The sequence below is a fragment of the Alosa sapidissima genome, chromosome 14 (genome assembly GCF_018492685.1).
Source record: "Alosa sapidissima isolate fAloSap1 chromosome 14, fAloSap1.pri, whole genome shotgun sequence".
NCBI lineage: Eukaryota > Metazoa > Chordata > Actinopteri > Clupeiformes > Clupeidae > Alosa > Alosa sapidissima.
The window spans coordinates 16,227,108-16,246,707 of NC_055970.1; the positions used below are offsets into that span (position 1 = coordinate 16,227,108).

Below are 19,600 nucleotides of genomic sequence, written 5' to 3' on the forward strand. Positions count from 1 at the left end.
ACGTGGTTGACCCCCCCCATAGACCCAGTGTGTGGTGTTGTTTCAGCGGTACTGACGTGGTTGACCCCCCCATAGACCCAGTGTGTGGTGTTGTTTCAGCGGTACTGACGTGGTTGACCCCCTGGATGATGGTGCTGGGGCTGGAGCTGGCCGTGGTGCTGGAGCTAGAGCGCAGCGGCTGGCCCTCTGATGCCTCCGCTGGACCCTCCCCCTCGCCCTCGACCTCCGCCTCGACCGCGGTCTCCGTGGCCTCCTCCCCCTCCTTGTACTCCTGGAAGTCGTGGAACTCCACCTCACTGGCATCCCCCAGCGCTGCGTGCCCCAGCGGATCCACATCTGAGGACAAACGACAAACACAGAATCACTCCGTTACACAACGACCACTCAGAATCACTCCGTTACACAACGACCACTCAGAATCACTCCGTTACACAACGACCACTCAGAATCACTCCGTTACACAACGACCACACAGAATCACATTCAGGTGTTTCACTATCTACGATCGAAACCTCTGTACCACATATAATAGTCTGTTTCTATATAAGAGAGTTAGTACACACAAGGAGTTTGGTTCAGGCCAATGGCATCACTCTAGTAGTAAAGACGATATAAAGACAATTAACATACTATACAACATATAGACAATATTACAAATACAATGTCAAATACACAGACAATATACATTAATTAGGACACATATGCAAGCAAAAATAAAACTGTATAAAAGACAAACAGCGTACATAAGATGCACAGCATCATGACAGCAGTATCTGATTAAGAAACTGCAAATAAATCTCAATTACAGCATGATGCAATGATGTAAATGATGTTTGGCTCGATTTACAGCAGAAGTCAGCAACTTACTTGGAGTGTCTCCCGAAATGTCCCCTTTGATCATCTCATTCACAAAGTCCCCCAGGGAGGAGTAGGATGAACTGGAGTCATCATAGCCTTCACTGTCACTGCCACTATAACACACACACACACACACACACACACACACACACACACACAAAAATCAGAAACATTCAACAGGCTGATCACTACTCTTCCAGAATGACAGTAATACATCATTCAACACATGTTCCATTACAGCCCTGTTCTGCTGTGCATTAGTCTCCTATTGCTGTTCATCACACATACACACACACACACACACACACACACACACACACACACACACACACACATAGTCAGTGTTTAATTTATTTGATTGATTATTTAATTTTATTATCATTTTTTTTCAGTGCTAGTGCCTCAGCCTAGAAGGATACAGTACATGTGTGTCTGTGTGTGTCTGTGTGTGTGTGTGTGTGTGTGTGTGTGTGCGTGCGGTGCGGTGCGCACCTGTCATCGGTAGGGTCCGAGTCGTTGGCCTCTTCCTCGAGTGGGCCGCTGATGGCCTCAGCCAGCTGAGACGAGCCATCGTACACGCGGTAGAAGACCGGCTGCAGCTGGTGCGCGTACCACTTGGGCTTGTCTCCAATCAGAGAGGGATCAAACACATCTGGTGCCCAGAGAAGGAGAGGAGAGAGGGAGGGAGAGGGGAAGAGAGAGAGGGAGAGGGAGAGGGGGAGAGAGAGAGTAAGAGGAGAGGAGAGAGGGAGAGAGAGAAGAGAGGAGAGAGGGGGAGAGAAAGAGAGGAGAGAGGGAGAGAGAGGGGGAGAAAGAGGGGGGGGGGAGGAGAAAGAGGGGGAGAGGAGAGGAGAGAGGGGGGGGAGAGAGGCAGAAAATGACACAGAAAGAGAATTTGTTGCACAGGGATAACCACTACCCACAACACGAACAACAGCATCCTTTCAGTGTTTAATTTATTTTATTGATTTGTTTTTTCTTATTATTATTTTATTTGTCCTTCATGCTTTTAATTAGTATTGCTTGTTATTCTGTTCTCCGATGGTGTGAAGCAAATTGAATTGCCTTCATGTACAAAATGTGCTGCATACGTAACTAAAACGGCCTTGAACAAAAGGAGCAGACATTTATTCTTCTTCATAACAGACAGAGGCAGAGGCTCGACACAGAAATGAGGCAGAGGCCCAGTGTGTGAAGGGGAGTGTAGTGGGGAAGCCCTTACTGTTGTGGATCCTCTGGAAGGCCAGGTTGGTGGGGTTGAGGGCCCACTCCCCGTAGTACTCCACGGCCTGCGTGTGCGAGAGCTTGTCGGCGAACCCGGAGCGGCGCGGTCGGGAGGCCAGGAAGGAGGTAGCCTGGAAGGCCACCACGGGCCGAGGGAAGAGGCGCAGCGTGCGCGTGTGCATCTGGAACCCCTGCAGGACGTTCGGCGAGTTGAAGAACCTCACCATGGCAACCCTGAGGACGAGAGGAAGGGAGGGAGGGAGGGAGGGAGGGAGATGAATTACAGCATCCAACGCTTTGAAATGCAAAGATGAAATGGAAAAAAATGGCTGTGGTGAAGTGCTGGGCCAAATGGGCTTAATAAAGGGCAGGTTGAGTCTGAACACAGCGGGATTTTTATAAAAGTTTTCAGTATTTTTCAGAAAATGTTTCAGGGGGAGGAAAATTACGGGCAATTATGTGGAGCTTTTAAGCACTTCAGGAACACTAAAGAAAAAATGGCACTTATCACTTAGCAGTTGCCCCATTAACAAAAAAAAGGAAGAAAATAAGGAGGTGTGGCATTAAGCATTTCACAATCCTTGCCTGGTGGCCACGTCCACAGAGTCGACGTCGTTGCCGTAGATGAGGGGGTTGAACTCGGTAGAGGACGGCGAGGCCTTGTCCCGACTGGGCGGGAGCAACGGCAGCTCCTGGCCCTCCTGGAACTTCTCGAAGTTGAGGATGGGCTGCGTGTTGAGACTCATGCTGGCCAGCGCCTGGGACAGGATGGACGGACAGATGGACAGATGAAGAGACCGAGGGAGAGGAAGGAAGAAGATAATGTTAGAGGAAACATGTCTGATTGGGGTGGGGTGGGATGGGGTAAGGGGGGGGAGGGGTGTGACTCAGCAGCACAGTCACCTCAGGCATCAGCTTGAGTCTGGCAGCTTGCCAGCTAACCTGACTGGGCCCTGCTAGCTCCTCAGCTAACCTGGCTGGGCCCTGCTAGCGCTTCAGCTAACCTGACTGGGCCCTGCTAGCGCCTCAGCTAACCTGACTGGGCCCTACTAGCGCCTTAGCTAACCTGTCTGGGCCCTGCTAGCGTCTTAGCTAACCTGGCTGGGCCCTACTAGCGCCTAAGCTAACCTGACTGACTAGCCCCTCCAGAGCAGAGCAGGTGAATAGTGAGATAGGAAATGCTGACTTCATTTGAGCTAGATTGGAAGTGTCTAGAGTGCCTTCTCAGAACACAGCAGTGTTCTGTATTTTAACATTAGCAAGTGGTAGTTGCTTGGCTAGGCAGGAGGAGGAAGTACACATTCAGCTCCAGGTGAGAGAGCTGAACGCAGATACATGAGGCTTCTCTGAGGAGACTAATGCCTGATATGAGAGTGCTGAGGATTTAAGGGTCAAAGAGAGGGTCAGGAGAGAGAGAGATAGAGGGGGGAGAGAGAAGAGAGAAGGGGGGGTGGATTTAGGGGAGGATTCACCACACAAGCCATTTAAGGAAGCACTCTGGGAATGCTGGCAACCTGTTGGTTAATGATTAGCAACCGCTAATTCGGTCAAGTCAGTCTGCTTATGGGCACGCAGCAACAACAACAGCTAACATTTTAAAAGCCAGACAATTATCCGTTCCATTTATGAGACTGCTTTTTTTACTCTCTTTCTGAGAATGCTTTGGTTTAAAAGCACAACAGACATCACCAGTAAATGCACCAGCACATTCGGTCATGCTTGAGCCAAACTTGAGCACTGCGTGAGTGGGGAGTGGAGGAAGTGATTTAGTCCGTCGCAAGGCTGTGGACATCTCAATCGATGGGGCACAGGTGGAACAAACAGCAGATGAGGAACAGGCAAAGGGTCTAAGGAGATGGGGGGGTTGAAAGGGGTCCATGCAGTGGGCATGGCAACATTCCAGGGCAGGGAAAGATCGGGGGGGATTGGTTTTTGGTTGTCGGAACCTTGGAGTCGGAGGCGAAGATCTGCTTTTGGGTGATGGCAGTCAACCTAACCAGACACTGAAGGGAGGACAAGAGAGATGGCACGAAAAAAGTCACGTGACAGGAAGCAAACAGGAGCCAATCACTGGGCAGGATTGGGACCAGAGTGGGACACACGAGACAAACACATGGGCGGTTGAGAGGAAGTGGAGGAGGGGCGAGGCAAAGTGCACAAGAGAGAGGGAAACCAAATGACACAGTAGGTGAATGAAAGTGAGTGAGTCAGGGGTGTGTGTGAGTGAATCAGGGATGTGTGTGAGTGAGTCAGGGATGTGTGTGAGTGAATCAAGGATGTGTGTGAGTGAGTCAGGGATGTGTGTGAGTGAGTGAAAGTCAGAGAGTGAGTGTGAGTGAATAGAGGTAAAAATAGACAGACAAAGACAAACAGATGGACAGACAGACCAATAGTTAGACTCTTGAGGCTGCTTTCCAGTACATGAATTAAGCCTAGTCTTGGACTAACAGGATTTCAATGAAAATCTCCACTGAAAAAAAGCTTCTAGTCCAGGACTAGGCTTAATCCGTGTATGGCAAACCACCCTTTTGGTCCATCAGGACACAGAAGAGAGAACACAAAGCAGCACAGTGCACAGAGGAGGGTCACAGGGGTGAACACACAGACCCACTGCAGGACAGATGGACAGAGCAGACCAGTCAGCCGCTTTAAAAGACCGGGCGGCTCATGATTAGCCCCAGGGGCAACCAGTGGGAGGGGGAGGGGGGAATGGGGGTGGAGCACAGATAGGGCTAGCAGATGACAATCACACAGGCTTCATTATTCCGCTGTTCTCAGGGTGGAGGATCGGAGGAGAGAAAAGACCCACAATGCACCACTTCCATCTCCCAGCGCTAAAGACGACTCATTTCAGCGCTAATGTCTGCACTGCCGGAGCGCTATTCTTAGACGTGGGAGCAGACATACACAGCGACAAATTACCAGTGCTGTAAATGACTGCAATAGTGACATTTCAAGACTCTTTCGTATGTGCCCATGGCATTTCTCTTGTCTCTAGTGGTACACAAAGATTTTAAGGCCAGTGTACTGTTGCCACGTTTCTAGTAAAAATGACTGAAGGTGGGGTTGGTCAGAAACATCCATACTCTCTTACCTGCAGACAGGGATCAAACACACACACAGTACTTTCAGTCAGGGAATCTATTGTGGAGTCCATCTACAGTACACACAGCACTAGGGTGAGGGGCTACGGAATCACAACACTAAATGTCTACTTCTCTGGGTCTGATTCAGAGTGCATCCATTGGTCACATTAATTACACTAACATGGGAGCCATTGGCAAATTAGTAAGTGTATCTACAGCAATTAATATGTGTTCTCAAACAAAAACATACCAAATAAGAGTTTCAAAATAAGACTACAGATGTTAGAAATGGAAAAAAGCGTCTAGCTCTGGTTAGGTATGAGCGGTCTTTGAATCAGTCCCATGTTCTTCACTTGCTACAGTGGTTCTAGCACAGGGGTGTGGGCTGCGGATTAGTAAAGAGGGACTACAGTTAGGACTGGGATCCACCACTGCACGTCCCCGTTTCACATTTTACCTGCAGGAACTGGAATGTGAAGACAGAAGAGGGAGAGAAAACTTATTGTGGTTAAGGCAAAGGCAACAATAACCAACAACACATTTGGACAGAGAGAACACATAAATACATAACCCTGTAGCTTTTTGCCCAGTATTTTCTGGACCAGGGGAAATATGTCAGAATATAGCCAAACTCTGTCAGACAAAACAAACAAACAAAAGACACACGCGCTCTATTTACGCTTTGTTCCATGGCCAAAAATAAAAGGTAGATTATAAGTTCACTCCGCTCGTGGTACTGCAACGTTCTCTAGGTCAATAGGATCTTGTACCGGGCCAAATCACCTGATGCTAATGAAGCCTTGGCAAAGTGTCAGTACTACACAGGCTTCAGCTCAGCTCCAGCTCACCCACATGAGCGGAGACAACAGTGCAGCCGTGGGCACGCCTCTCACGGAGACGGTTTCAACAGCGGCTCACAATATTATCAGAGCAGCCGTGGCCACAGGGCCAACTGCGTCGTCAGGCAATAATGAGCAAACATGGAGAGAGAGAGAGAGAGAGAGAGAGAGAGAGAGAGAGAGAGAGAGAGAGAGAGAGAGAGAGAGAGAGAGAGAGAGAGAAAGAATGAGAGAGTGTGAGTGAGAAAGAAAGAAAGAGCGAGACAGAGAGAGAGAGAGAGAGAGAGAGAGAAAGAACGAGAGAGGGAGAGTGTGAGTGAGAAAGAGAGAGCGAGACAGAGAGTGAGTGAGACAGAGAAAGAGGGAGAGAAAGAATGAGAGAGAGGGAGAGAGAGAGAGAGAGAGAGAGAGAGAGAGAGAGAAAGAGGCAGAGAGTGAGTGAGACAGAGAAAGAGGGAGAGAAAGAATGAGAGAGAGAGAGAGAGAGAGAGAGAGAGAGAGAGAGAGAGAGAGAGAGAGAGAGAGAGAGAGAGAGAGAGAGAGAGAAAGAGGCACGAGTGAGTGCTGTACCTGCTTTAGGTGTTTCTTGAGCTCAGTCGACTCGGGCTCAGGGAGAGGGGGAAGGATCTCCGCATTGCTGGGTCTGATGACCTGGACGCAAGCAAACAAACAAACAATGTGACATGTGACAACATAGACTGAGAAAATATAGCCTGGGCCAAGGAAAGAGAATGATGGGAGAAAGTGGAACCATTGGTGGAGTGCACATCAGTTACAGAAGGTTCACAATCACAAACCAAAGTGTGTACTAGGAATTTGGACCTTAGCAGGTTAGTAAGTGAGGTTAGTAACTTGACATGAACAAGTGGACACGCATGGAATCAAACACGAGGTGTGTGTCACACACACACACACACACTGCATGAGCAAGTGGACACGCATGGAATCAAACACAAGGTGTGTGTCCCACACACTGCACCTGGACTAGAGTACCAACCCTGTTGCAGTCGAGATCAACCAGCCACACGTCGTCTGGCATCCTGAACTCGGCCTTGTACAGGAAGAAAGAGGCTGGAACGCCAATGATGTAGGGGGTGGGGGCAAGAAGGAGCTGTGGGGCAAAGCACAGAGGAGAGAGGGGGGCATTAACTACACAACACATTACAGTACGCCACTGCACTCCCTGAGTCAACAAACTATACCAAAATGCATCATCACAACTAAATAATTCAGCATGCCGACCACGTTTATCATACTTGTCACCATACAGATTATTATGGATTTCTATGCTTGAGAATAACAGATGAAACTGCCTTTTGTAAAATGTCTTGCCCATTGGGAGCCAACAGTTATAAACAACATTGCATTTGCCGCTTTATCTAGGTTATTAATAACATCCATCTCACATTAATCTTCATTGTTATGCTGCCATTTGAAAAAGCTGGCCTTATTAATTCAGCCGTGGCTGCAGTGCATTAGTGGGGAGAGGGCACATGTGAGTGCCTCCTACCTGCTCTGCGGAGGCCATACACGTGGGCAGCAGAGGAATGACGGGGAACATGTACTCCAGAGGGTAGATCATGGCCACGAACGCCATCACGCTCATGGACAGAGCGTTGTAGTCCCGGGACTGAAGGACCACCTGAGCGGAGGACAGGGACACACACACACACACACACACACACACACACATTACGCTTCGGCCATATAGCCCAACAACAACTACTATATTACAGTTATATCACTGTTATTATATACAGCCCCAAGGAGTAGCGGTAACGTAACGTCACTGACTGATAATCAAATTGCGAGGTCACTTAAGATAAAAGCGTAGACCTGCTAAATACAAGTCAGCTTTAACTGTAATTTTTAACATTCCACAAATACTGCCAAACACATTATAGTAAACATCCAAAAGTCAACAATATATTAGGAACACAGAAACCTAAAAGGGAGAGTAGCTCAAGAGGATGAGTAAGCACTGTTTTAGGTGTGAGAGGCAGAATGCTTATGTGTCCTGCAAGGCATTTGGCGTTCATGGCGATACGGAACCATGGATAAGCATGCTGCTGCTCGGCCACAAGAGGGCCACTCGTTTTTTTTTTTATCCCTGAGAAGTCCGGTGACCCGCGAGCGCTCCACATTACGCATTAGCGGAGTCGTGCTCTCATCTCCAGGGCACTCAACCCGTTATCCTCAGCACAGGCATCCGCGCCAATGACACGGAGCTCATACGCTCTTTAGTTGCACTGGGGGAGTGGACAAAAGTCAGTCGAGGTCATGGCGGTCAACAGCAATAACAAAGACCAGCAGGAGACCATGGGGACACACGTGTGATGTGTCCTCATTAATATCTTGTGGGTTTGTGTGCATGTGTCTGTGTGGGGGATGGGGTATTATTGATTTTGCTGGGACGCTCTGACACCCGGTTTACGTAATCTCCAAACAAGGAAATTCTTCAATACGTAGAGGGTGAGCATTGCAGAATATGTAAGAAAACAGCTTTTGTGCACATGCATATAGTACATCTTTAATGGTTTCTGCCTTTTTCGGCACGGCACACATATATGTATATGGATGATTCATCTCTTGGGTCTCTTTAACCTGTACAATAGTTCATTGCACTTCCAGTGCGGAACATGCATCCCGGTGTTTCATGCATGTGTCTAGAACATTTTACCTTGTGCTCGAGCAGGATGCAGCTGAGCACCATCAGACAGGCGTCCACCCCCAGCAGCTCCAGAGGCAGGTGCAGGGGGAAGTCCACCATGCAGAAGCGCGAGGAGTCGGGCAGGGCGAAGGTGAGCGCCGGCTGGAGCTCGTGCGGCAGCACCTCCACGTCCACGCGCCGCTGGCCGGCCACGGGCACGGGCGAGCGCAGCAGCCGGTACACCCACGACTCGATCTCTCGCAGATCCGCCAGCGGAGGGCTGCCTTTCTCCTTCTCCTCCGAGGACAGAGCGCCCGTGAACATGCGCCACATGGTGTCCCTGATGGAGGGGGGGGGGGGAGAGAAAGAGAGAGAGAAAGAGAAAGAGAGAGAGAGAATCTATTGATCAGATGTGTGAACACACAAGGGATTCGGTTCTAGCTGCTGGTGACTCCCACGATATAGGCTACAGATAATATTCATATTTTTTACAAAGAATAAACAATAAGCAATGCACAGATTGTATAAGGGGGGGGGGGGGGTGAGAGAGAAGACAGAGGAAGAATGAAGTGAAAAGGGTGGAGAATTCGAGGACCTGGGCTAGATAAGGGCGAAATAAGAGGACCTAAAAAGAAAGAGAAAGAAACCAGAAGACAGAGAGGGGGAGTGAGGAAAAAGAGGGTGAGCGATAGAGTGGGTGGGAAAGAGAGAGAGAGAGAGAGAGAGAGAGAGAGAGAGAGGTTTTTCTCTCCTACAGGCATGTACTAAGCACACAAACAAAGCCCCTAACCTTGGAATTATCAGGCCCCTAAGTGAGGAGGTGTAAAAATAGCACTGGCATTTATAGGATACGTGCTCTCCGTCAGGTCCTTCACTTACAAGAACACTGCACACATACAGTACAGTACTATTCAAATAGGCTATCTGAGGTTGAGTCTTGCTTAGGATGGAGATTCTGGACCACCAGTGCATACAGATCATATTTCACATTTCTCATGTAGCTGTTTAGGCAAGGCATTGAGCATGCACAGCATTCACTCCTTACTGTATAATGGCCTTGTTTAACAGGCCTTTCCATACATACAGCAAGCTGGACAATCTCATCCAGTAGATTACAATGCCACTGGGATGAGGGCAGAAAGGCGATCCTGGCAAGACAACCAATCACTACCTTACTAACTTGACAAGATAACCAATCACTACCTTACTAACCTGACAAGACAACCAATCACTATCAATACCTTACTAACCGGGGGACTAAGAATAATGCGTCTGTATTGTCATTTTTACTTTTATATCCAAACAGGTATACCATTTCAAAGCTTTTCCAATTAAGAGATGACAGAATGTGGTTGTGAAGCATTCAGATGTTAACCTACACACACATATGGGGTGTAGTCTGTATAAGGCTTCCAAATGACATGGCTTATGGTTGTAGTCCATCATCTCCCCTGGGCTTAGCCTAATGCAATCTCAACACCTGTGTTAATTCATTGGCAGGCTATTATAACTAGTAGTAAGCAGCTGTGGGGAAGCAGGTTGACGAGCTCCAACCACAGGCGTTGAAATGAGTGCGGCGCTCACACTCCGCTTTTGACGTTTGATTACATTAGATTCCATTGTTTTCCATAAAAAAACACGCACACCAGCGACCAACTCTGTCGCAGTGCCCGCCGGCACCTTGTCGATTACGATTCAGTTCTATTTTTGCCGGCGCCGCTCTGTGAAATTCATTGTTTATCAAATGTTTGTCATGCAAAAACGTCGGCGCTGATGTGCGTGGCAAGTGTCAGTGCATTATTCAGACGCAGACACAAGTGTCAGACGCATTATTCTTAGTCCCCCGTTGAGTAAGGTAGTGATTGCTTGTCTTGCCAGCATCGCCTTTGTGCTCTCATCCCAGTGGCATTGTAATGTACTGAATTAATATTTTTGATTAGACTGAATTTTAGATTATTATTTGTGATGCACTGCATTCATTATGAAGACTTGCACCAAAGTATTCTGGAACGCTGCACTGTAACTAAACATCTATCCAGTAAAGCACTCTGTTGCTATAGAGCATCAATTGCTCCAGATGGCCACAGTGGGGGTCTCTGCTATCTGGCTAATTACTATTATTCAGCCCTAATAAAGACCCAGAGGGAGAGAATGACAAACACACACACAGGCCTGACGCACAGAACAGACCAGCCACTGCTCATACACACAAGCAGAGAGAAGTCATTGCTCAATACCAAGCCACTGAGAGGCCACCAACATTAAACATTAGATTAACACAAAGTAGCCCAGTTCTTTTATCCTAACATCACGGCTTCAAACTCTTTTCAAACTCTATTGCCACACTAACTTACAGAAAGGAGAATGGAGTCTCTAACACTGGCTATGTGTGCCAGGAACGCCGGGTGTTGCACTATCAGCGCTGTAGGAACAAGCCCTTTTTGTTGGTTTTAGATGGGTAGAAAATGGGCAGAAAAGTCCCCTTAGGACTAAATGGGTAGAACAAATTACCTCCTGTTTGTTCACACCACAATATGACTACTAACATCAAAGCTGATCGATGATGAAGATGACTACACAAATTAAGAGTCGAAAAAGGATAGAAAGACTGACTAAAGGCACAGCAAATTCATTTATACTATGAATAAGCAGACTTTCCTAGCGTTGCTTCAATATTGGTGATAACGAAGTTGAGTTTGGCTGACTGCTATACTACGTTTGATGTGCCAGGCACAGTCCTAGAGGAACTCTATCCAATTATGCCAGACGGGTGCTGGAACAGCTTTGGAGCTGGGGGCTGTTTAACGGACGACGACTGTGTGAGAGCGTAGACGCGGCCGTCGTATGCTCATCTGTACAAACCTCCCACCTCTCCCAGCCGGTCCCGCAGGACAGCCAACGACCTCAATCTGTCACCCAGGCTGCTCCAGACAACCAAGAGTTACATAAGACGCCCCATCTCTAAAACACACACACACACACACAGTCTGCATCTCTCTCTCCATCCCTACAACAAACACACACACACACACACACACGGAGTCTCACCCTCTATCATTCTCTGACGTTCAGTTTCACGGCTGGTTAAATCTCTCTCTGTCGCTCGCTCTCTCTCTCTTTCCTGCAGTAATTTATTAGGTTTTGTTTTAAAAGTGGATTTCAGCAAAATTATTTTGAACATGGTGGATCTGGAGCGCGTGGCTTGACTTGAGTTGGCCAGTACAAATAACACCACATTGGACCACATGAGGGCCACAGCACAGGCTGTATGGTCCTTTAAAACCAGCGTATTTGCGATACGAAATCAGCTTCTAGGAGAAAGATTCACTGAAAACACCACTAACAAAGAGCCCACTATGCCCTAACCTCCTCTCTCTCCACTGCAAAAAATGATATCTTACCAAGTGTTATAATCTTATATTAAGATAAAAAATCTAGTTATAGTAGTATTGTTATTAGTAAAGATCTACTTTGAGCTTTCTTGTAAGATTATTTGACTGAAAATAAGTCAAAATCTTCTTAAATTAAGACATAAAAACAAGTAAATGTATCTGCCAGTGGAGTAAGTAAATTTACCTTAAATTGTCTTAAATCTTAAATTAAGATACAATTACTTACTTCACTGGCAGATACATTTACTTGTTTTCATGTCTTAATTTAAGAAGATTTTGACTTATTTTTAAGTCAAATAATCTTACAAGAGAGCTCAGAGTAAGTATCTTTTTACTAAAAACAATACTAACTAGATTTTTTATCTTAATATAAGATTATAACACTTGGTAAGATCTCTCTCTCTCTCTCTCTCTCTGTGCTGAGATGCCACAGCACTTGGGGGTCGTCACATCATTAAGTCTAATGGCGCAACCCTGTCGATCATCCAGTGGTCATGTGGTGGACGTCAGAAGCCCTCAGAGGTCACCGGCAGATTGCCACAACGACTGACCTCAGGACCTCGGACGTGGAAGGATGACCCATGCCATTCCTTGCCAGCAACACTGGGATGTGAAAAGGTCAAACGCTCAGAGAGTCAAAAGGAAGCCCGCGTCCAGAGACAACAGCTTGGTATTTACGAGCGCAAGTGTCCACCGGGGTTTTCCGAATTGGTATGTCAAAGCAACGGACACAACGAGTGCTTTCCACAAGCTCTGCGTAACAGTGTTTGGATAAATAATAATGTGAAATGACACGGCATTGGTGATGCAAGTTAAGGTCATAGTGGGAATGCCATGCTGATGAGGCAAGAGGAGACGGGAGAAGGCAATCACTCTGTAGAGATAGACACAAAGACAAGTGTTTGTTTTTCCACCATTAAATAATGTGCTTCCGCTTTGATTCTTTGCAGTGAGACAACAAACGACACCATATTTGGACTGAGCAGAAGAAAACCAGTTTGAGGATGAATAACGTGCTTATGTAAGACACAACGCTGTGGCCGGATCATCCACCCATGTGTGTATGTGTGCTTTTGTGTGTCTGGCTGTGTGTGTGTGTGTGTGTGTGTGTGTGTATGCCTGAGGCACACACTGGAAGTGGCTACTGCAGTGGACGGACACACACCGAGGTCGCTCTTACTCATTGCCGTGACCGTACAGGCCAGGCGGAGTTCTCCGCAGGAGCCTACGGGAACCATTTCAAACAGAACACATTGACCGCACACACTGTACAGCACTGCTCTGCTATTCTGGTAGAAACCAAACATGAAAATTGCTGAAATCTGTCAGCAGCGAGCAGCTGCCAATGGATGGCAAATTAAATCCTGCCCGAAAGCAACATTCTCGTAAAGAATCCAATAAATTGGCTTGATGTCTTTATACGGGGAAAATGTGATCTAGTTACCATATAATTACACCAACGAGCACGCACATCAAAATTATGCAATCCTATAACTATCAAGCTTAATAAAGCTCTTTGCTGATTATTCCCCATTCTAGGTGCTTCAGAATGCTGTTACCCATGTTTCTTCTTAATGACAAACATCATAGCAACATAACAGTAAACATAACCACCAATAGGAGCACATCATGTTAATCCTTAAGAGAGCTTTGTTTATTGGGCAGGGGGTACTGGGTTGAGGGGGGTGATTGTAAAGAAATTCCGCCTCAATATCTTGATTTGTGCACTGCCATCGGAGTGGTTGCTAGGTAACCAGAGGAGAGGAGGATGTGGTGAGGAAAAGCCTGGAGCAGACAAGTGGTGGGAGAGTGGGGGAAGGGTTAACACTGCATCGTTTGATGCCATACGGATGTGGAGGACAGGTCTCTCCACAGTGAAGAGTGAGCGTTTCTCCCGAACGCCAGCAGAAATACATAAGGGCCTGGTGCAATTATCTATCCGAGTTCTATTTTAGTGCTCCAGGAAGAGGCCCTGCTGAAGCTCCTCATCTTCTGCACTGTGGCAGGCAGGGTTACATAAGCAGCCTTGGGAAGAGCCGCGCTCAAGAGAGAGGAATAAACTTCACACCTTACATTCACACTCATGCACGCACGCACAGACACAGACACAGACTGTGCTCTTCTTGCATCTGAGCACTGGAAAGCATAAGTTGCTCAGTCCCACACAGACACAGTTGCTTATCCAGCAAAGCTGTGGTGTTAGTATGTTGTGAGTAGTTTTTTCTCTCTTTTACCAACTAGCAAAGTGAACCAAGCATATGAAAAATAATGTTTTGAGAGTATTGGATTCAGAACTTATTATATATAACGCACAACTGACAGACTGAGAAAGTCATTTGTCCCCAGGGCCATTGAACAGTTCAATGCCTCACTTAAGGAAAGAGGAGAGATAGACTTCTCTGCATAGTCTGTCTGCCTCTTCACCCCCTCCATGTTTGGTACTGTCTGTCCACTAGCCATTTGTACCACTGTCTTTATGCCTCACTGTTTGCGTGCTATATTAGCACATTTGCATATATTGAGTCCACTATGTGGATACTGTTTTTAGAATTGATTTAGATTAAGTGTTAGTATAATTTGTATTTTTGTAATTTGTATTTTAGTATATTTTTATATATTGTATTAAGTGTTAGTATAATTTGTATTTTAGTATATTTAGCATATTCTTTATCTTCTACTGTCCTTACTGCTTAGTTGTGTTTTTATATTATATACTTTAATTACTCTTTCTGCTGTTAAAGAATGTGTTTGTGTTGTATGTATGCTGGTGAGACCTTGAATTTCCCCTGGGGATCAATAAAGTATCTATCTATCTATATAGTGGTTTATGTATCTTCGAAGCTACAAAACTTTTTTACAGACACGAATTTTGGCAGTGTTTTGTCGCCGTTTCTGAAGAGCCAGTCAGCGAACTTTGGCACGGTCTTGACAGTGTTTCTGCAGAGCCAATCAACACATTGCATTGCCTACTGACTAGCCAATCAGGACGTCCTGCATCACATCTCTCGAACAGGGTCAGGCACAGAGCTAGCGAACTTAGGTCTTAAATCTAAATAAAGTTATGCCTTTTACAACAAGGTTTTTGACGGAAAAGTGGTGTTTAATTTCCATAATCTTTGTTTAGTGAACGCATAAAACCGTCAGTTTGTAGGCTAAGCAAGAAGAATCAAGAATTACCTTTATCGTTACCTAGTAACCGAGGCTTTAAGTGTTAAAAATTATTGCAGTTTCACAATATACAAGATGTGCCGTAGCACAGCACAGTGGTTAGAGGAGCGAGCTTTGATCTAAGGATCATTGGTTCAAATCCAGCATCAATCATTCTGCCAATGTTAGTTTTGGACTGGATATTTACATGCCAACACAAAAAGTTGTAAAAGTAGCCAAATAAGAGTTTGTTATGCCAACCCACCTGACCTACCAATATGTGCATTAAATATCAACCCCACCCGAGGCGACCCGCAAATTGCTATCCTTAACGTTACAGTCAGGAACGCCTCATATAGGGATCACGGTTTAATGAAGTTTAGGAAAACAGTGCTCCTATAGGCTTAGCAAACATTACGAAAAAGCCCTTTCATTCCACGGCCTAACTACCCTTTCATTCCACGGTCTAACTGCCCTTTCATTCCACGGCCTAACTGTAACAAGTTTAACTGGATGTTACTCTGCCGGACTCTTCCTTTCTGTCTGCCGCGCTCACCTTCACGCCCGCACACGTGAAGCACTGCCTTGCAGTTTGGAGGAGAACATATTTTTTAAATACATTTTGTGTTGGCATGTAAATATCCAGTCCAAAACTAACATTGGCAGAATGATTGATGCAGGACGTCCCCTGATTGGCTAGTCAGTAGGCAATGCAATGTGTTGATTGGCTCTGCAGAAACGCTGTCAAGACCGTGCCAAAGTTCGCTGATTGGCTCTTCAGAAACGACAACAAAACACTGCCAAAATTCGTGTCTGTAAAAAAGTTTTGTAGCTTCGTAGATCCAGTTTGCACACGAAAGATAGATGTCGCACTTCTACCATGCCTGTAGCTATGAAGCTGTTCCACACACATTCAAACTAAATCCTTGTGGACAAATGTATACAAGTGCACAAATTATTTCTGCAGGTACGCATTTTTTTTGCACCCAGACAAATTAATTCCACAGTTACAAAACGGTTCTACACCTGTGCAAATCATATCCTCGAATACAAAACTCTATTACACATGTGAATATCTTTTCACGGGCACACAATCTTTATGGCGTTGTTCTGACTCCATATTTATGTCCTTATGTTTCTGTTATGTGTTCTTCCTAGGGTTGCAAAGGGGCGGAAAATTTCGGGTAAATTTCCGGAAACTTACCATGGGAAGTTAAGCTGGGGAATTTTGGAAATATTCCAAATTGGAAACTTTAATGGAGTTAAAGGAAATTATGGGAATTAATTGGAAATTTTGGGTAATTCATACAAACTGTTTCATATACAAACATTAAACATTTTGTTTCGTAATAAGCAATATGATTTGTATGTTCGTATTTTCGCTTAGCTTAGCATACAAAGCTAGCTAGCATGCTAGCGGGAATCCCATTGTCTGCCTATTGTTTACTAGCGTGCTAAACTAGCAACACTGAACCGGACCAAGATATACCACACCACTCAAGAACAAAATCCGATTGGTTAAACCTTTTTTTCCCATGCACATGAACGCACCATAGGTTTCCTTTATGTCTAGCCTATGCTGATTGCTGTGTGCATGTGATCGACTGATGTGCAGGGTAGAAATTCGACTGAAATTGCATTAAATCAGGTTGTTTTAACTAATATTATGCTCAACATGGGGTATTGTCCACTACATTTAAGTTCCCTGTTATAGACTAACTTGCCATATTAAAAATTCCAAGTTTATTCCCATTAATTCCCGTTTATTCCTGTTAATAGTTTCCAACTTTGAAAATTCCCGGAATTTTGCAACCCTAGTTCTTCCACATATGAGATGATTGTTGTTATTTCATTCTGTTCCTGTACTGTCCCTGTGTATATCTATGTGTTTAGAGATAAGCGAGAATATTATGACTTTTACGTCAGTAGCTATCTGCTCCGGATTGACAGGCTGCCACTAATCAGAGTCTGATTCAGTGTAGTCCACATGAGATGGGATGACCAACGGCATCTCCCATCAGCCTGGAAGGATACTTAAACCCAAACTATTTCCTGGTCTAGATAGAGCAGCTGGTGGATCTTTAGGATCTTAAGTCCTGCTGTCTCTCCTTTGATGTGTATCACTGTAAATAAAGCTCTGTTCTTGAGTTTCCCTACCTGACTGGGTCTTCATTCATCTGTGGTATCAAAATTACCATTAGTTTATAACTCAAGACCTTAACATGGTCAACAAGTAATGGAACATGGAATGACCAACCACTTCAGATAATCTAAATAACATGTCACACTACACACTTTCCCTAAATCTCATTAATCTGTTATGTCATTTAAACAGAGTTGTGCTTTCCAGTCGGAGGTAGGCTACTATGGCCAATAAAAACTAAAATTGCATGTATAACCTGCTTTGTGTCAATAAGAACAGTCTACAAAGGGCAACCTCAGGCATGGAAGGTGGCAATGCTAGAACGGAGGCTAAGGCTAGGGAGTGAGGCTTATTCAATGCAAAGAACTTAAGCCGTAGGCTACCACTACATGTGAACATTCTTAAGGTGACTGATGTTGCCAAATACTTCAATTGTTTATAGAGATTCAATTGAGATTTTGCAAAACGTATACGTGGAATACGGATGTGGAAAAGCCAAATCATCCACCTGTGTCTCAGATTATACAAAAGCTCTTACAAAAGCTGATTCAACATTGTCAGTTGTAACCACACACCTAATGCCATCTGCAATGTACTCCACCCACAGCAGACAAATTATAATGTCAAAAACAATGGATGGACCTCTGTGCGGAGCGGCTGACTGACTGACCTCTGTGTGCCCTTGGGCAGGCCGGCGCGCTGGTTGAGCCTCTGGCTGCAGCAGTCCACCATGCGCTTGAGGATGTAGAGACACTCGCGGAAGGTGGAGAAGAAGGGGTAGTGGCTGAGGATGCAGAGCGACGTCAGGCTGCTGTTGCGAATGCGGGGGGCCACACGACCCCCGCGCTTCGGCCGGGGCGACTTGGCGGGGCCCGTCTCAGCCGGAGGGGCCACGGAGTCCGGCACAGTCTCGTCGGCAGAGGACAGCTCCGTCTTCTCCGTGGCCTCCACCCCCATTTCTGTCGTCGGGGCAGCCTTGTCTCCTGAAGATGCAAAGCCACATGTGAACCTCCATTTTAAGACAACAAACCAATCACAACAAACTACAGCAGTCTAACACAAGATAAAACAAATGGTTGTAGGAGGTATAGAGGGTTTCCGGTTGAAACGTTCAAAACCAACATAGGTACTTTGAAATGAAAATGAATCGCACTTAAGCGTAACGCTCAGCAAAATGTCGACTTTAAAACTTTCTTTAATTCTTGTTTGTCCCCAAGTTACCATCAGCTCAATGATGTTTTCTCTGCCACCGTTAATGCCTTAGGAACGCACATATTTGTTTGTGCAGTTGAAAGGGTCTATAGGTATAGGGAGGTTATGAGCTTTCACCAACAACATTGTAAATGGGACGTGTGTTATATCTGTAATGCATGTGTAATATGTATGTGTAATGGGGCAATGAACCCCATTGTTTCCAATGACTTGCCGCCACTCAGTGAGCTTGCATGCTCCTCATGGCGATTACTATACCATGCTGAACCCAGCAGCCAGTACAGCCCAAATCACTTTGAATCAGAACAGACCATAAGACTGTGCCAGTCCCGATCTTCAGTGGTCACATAAGTGTCCAGTGCACCCACCTCTGGCCTCTGTCCGGGGTCTGTGGTGTCCACGCTGGAACGAGCGGTAGAAGTTGACGCAGATGCCATAGCGCGTGACGCCCGAGTCCTTGTCGGTGAGGGTGAAGACGAAGGAGGCGTCGTCACGGAGACTGACGCGGCGCTGGCGAATGCTCAGGCAGCCCTCGGGCTGGCAGAAGAACACCACGTCCGGCGGCAGCGGGAATTCCGGGTGGTCCTCCAGAGGGTAGCGCCGCAGCAACTGGGGTGTCTGAGCCACGCTGTCACTGCAGGGCTGCCTGTGGGCCGGGGGGGGGGGGGCGGGGGGGGCAAAGACAGAGACAGAGACAGACAGACAAGTGAGGTGATGAAAGCTCCATTGCGTGACTAAGTCCAAACAACAGGTGCGCATAGTCTGAACAAACAAAACTGACAATACCTACAACAAAGTAGCCTGCCTGTCTATCTCTGTAATCAAGCAGACACGCACACTGCACATACACTGCACACACGCAGGCACGATCGCACATACCCACCCACCCACCCAGACACACAAACAAATAAACACAAAAACACAAGCACACCCATCTATCCATCCCTTCCCCACTCCTTAGCTGAATAATAACATTCTGAAACCCAGGGCACATAGTTCAGTTGTGACATGACGTATAACACACACCCAAACCTGGCACTCATCAGCTT

General features: G+C 46.2%; 1 protein-coding gene across 21 annotated transcripts in view; it reads right to left on the bottom strand.

Annotated features, from left to right (window-relative positions):
- madd (MAP-kinase activating death domain) overlaps nt 1-19,600 on the bottom strand; it is a 57,823-nt gene that overhangs the window by 30,776 nt on the left and 7,447 nt on the right. For 17 of the 21 annotated variants that reach the window (XM_042061452.1, XM_042061450.1, XM_042061449.1 and 14 more), the window contains exons 3-15: nt 18,920-19,197; nt 18,010-18,322; nt 8,688-8,997; nt 7,518-7,649; nt 7,005-7,118; nt 6,578-6,658; nt 5,626-5,634; nt 4,029-4,085; nt 2,668-2,840; nt 2,081-2,316; nt 1,351-1,510; nt 868-971; nt 110-336 (exon numbers count right to left, since the gene is read on the bottom strand). In XM_042061452.1, coding sequence (XP_041917386.1) covers nt 110-336; nt 868-971; nt 1,351-1,510; nt 2,081-2,316; nt 2,668-2,840; nt 4,029-4,085; nt 5,626-5,634; nt 6,578-6,658; nt 7,005-7,118; nt 7,518-7,649; nt 8,688-8,997; nt 18,010-18,322; nt 18,920-19,197 — 2,194 coding nt within the window. The remainder of the gene's footprint in view (nt 1-109; nt 337-867; nt 972-1,350; nt 1,511-2,080; nt 2,317-2,667; nt 2,841-4,028; nt 4,086-5,625; nt 5,635-6,577; nt 6,659-7,004; nt 7,119-7,517; nt 7,650-8,687; nt 8,998-18,009; nt 18,323-18,919; nt 19,198-19,600) is intronic. The other 4 variants (XM_042061451.1, XM_042061447.1, XM_042061440.1 and 1 more) reach the window with 3 other exon arrangements.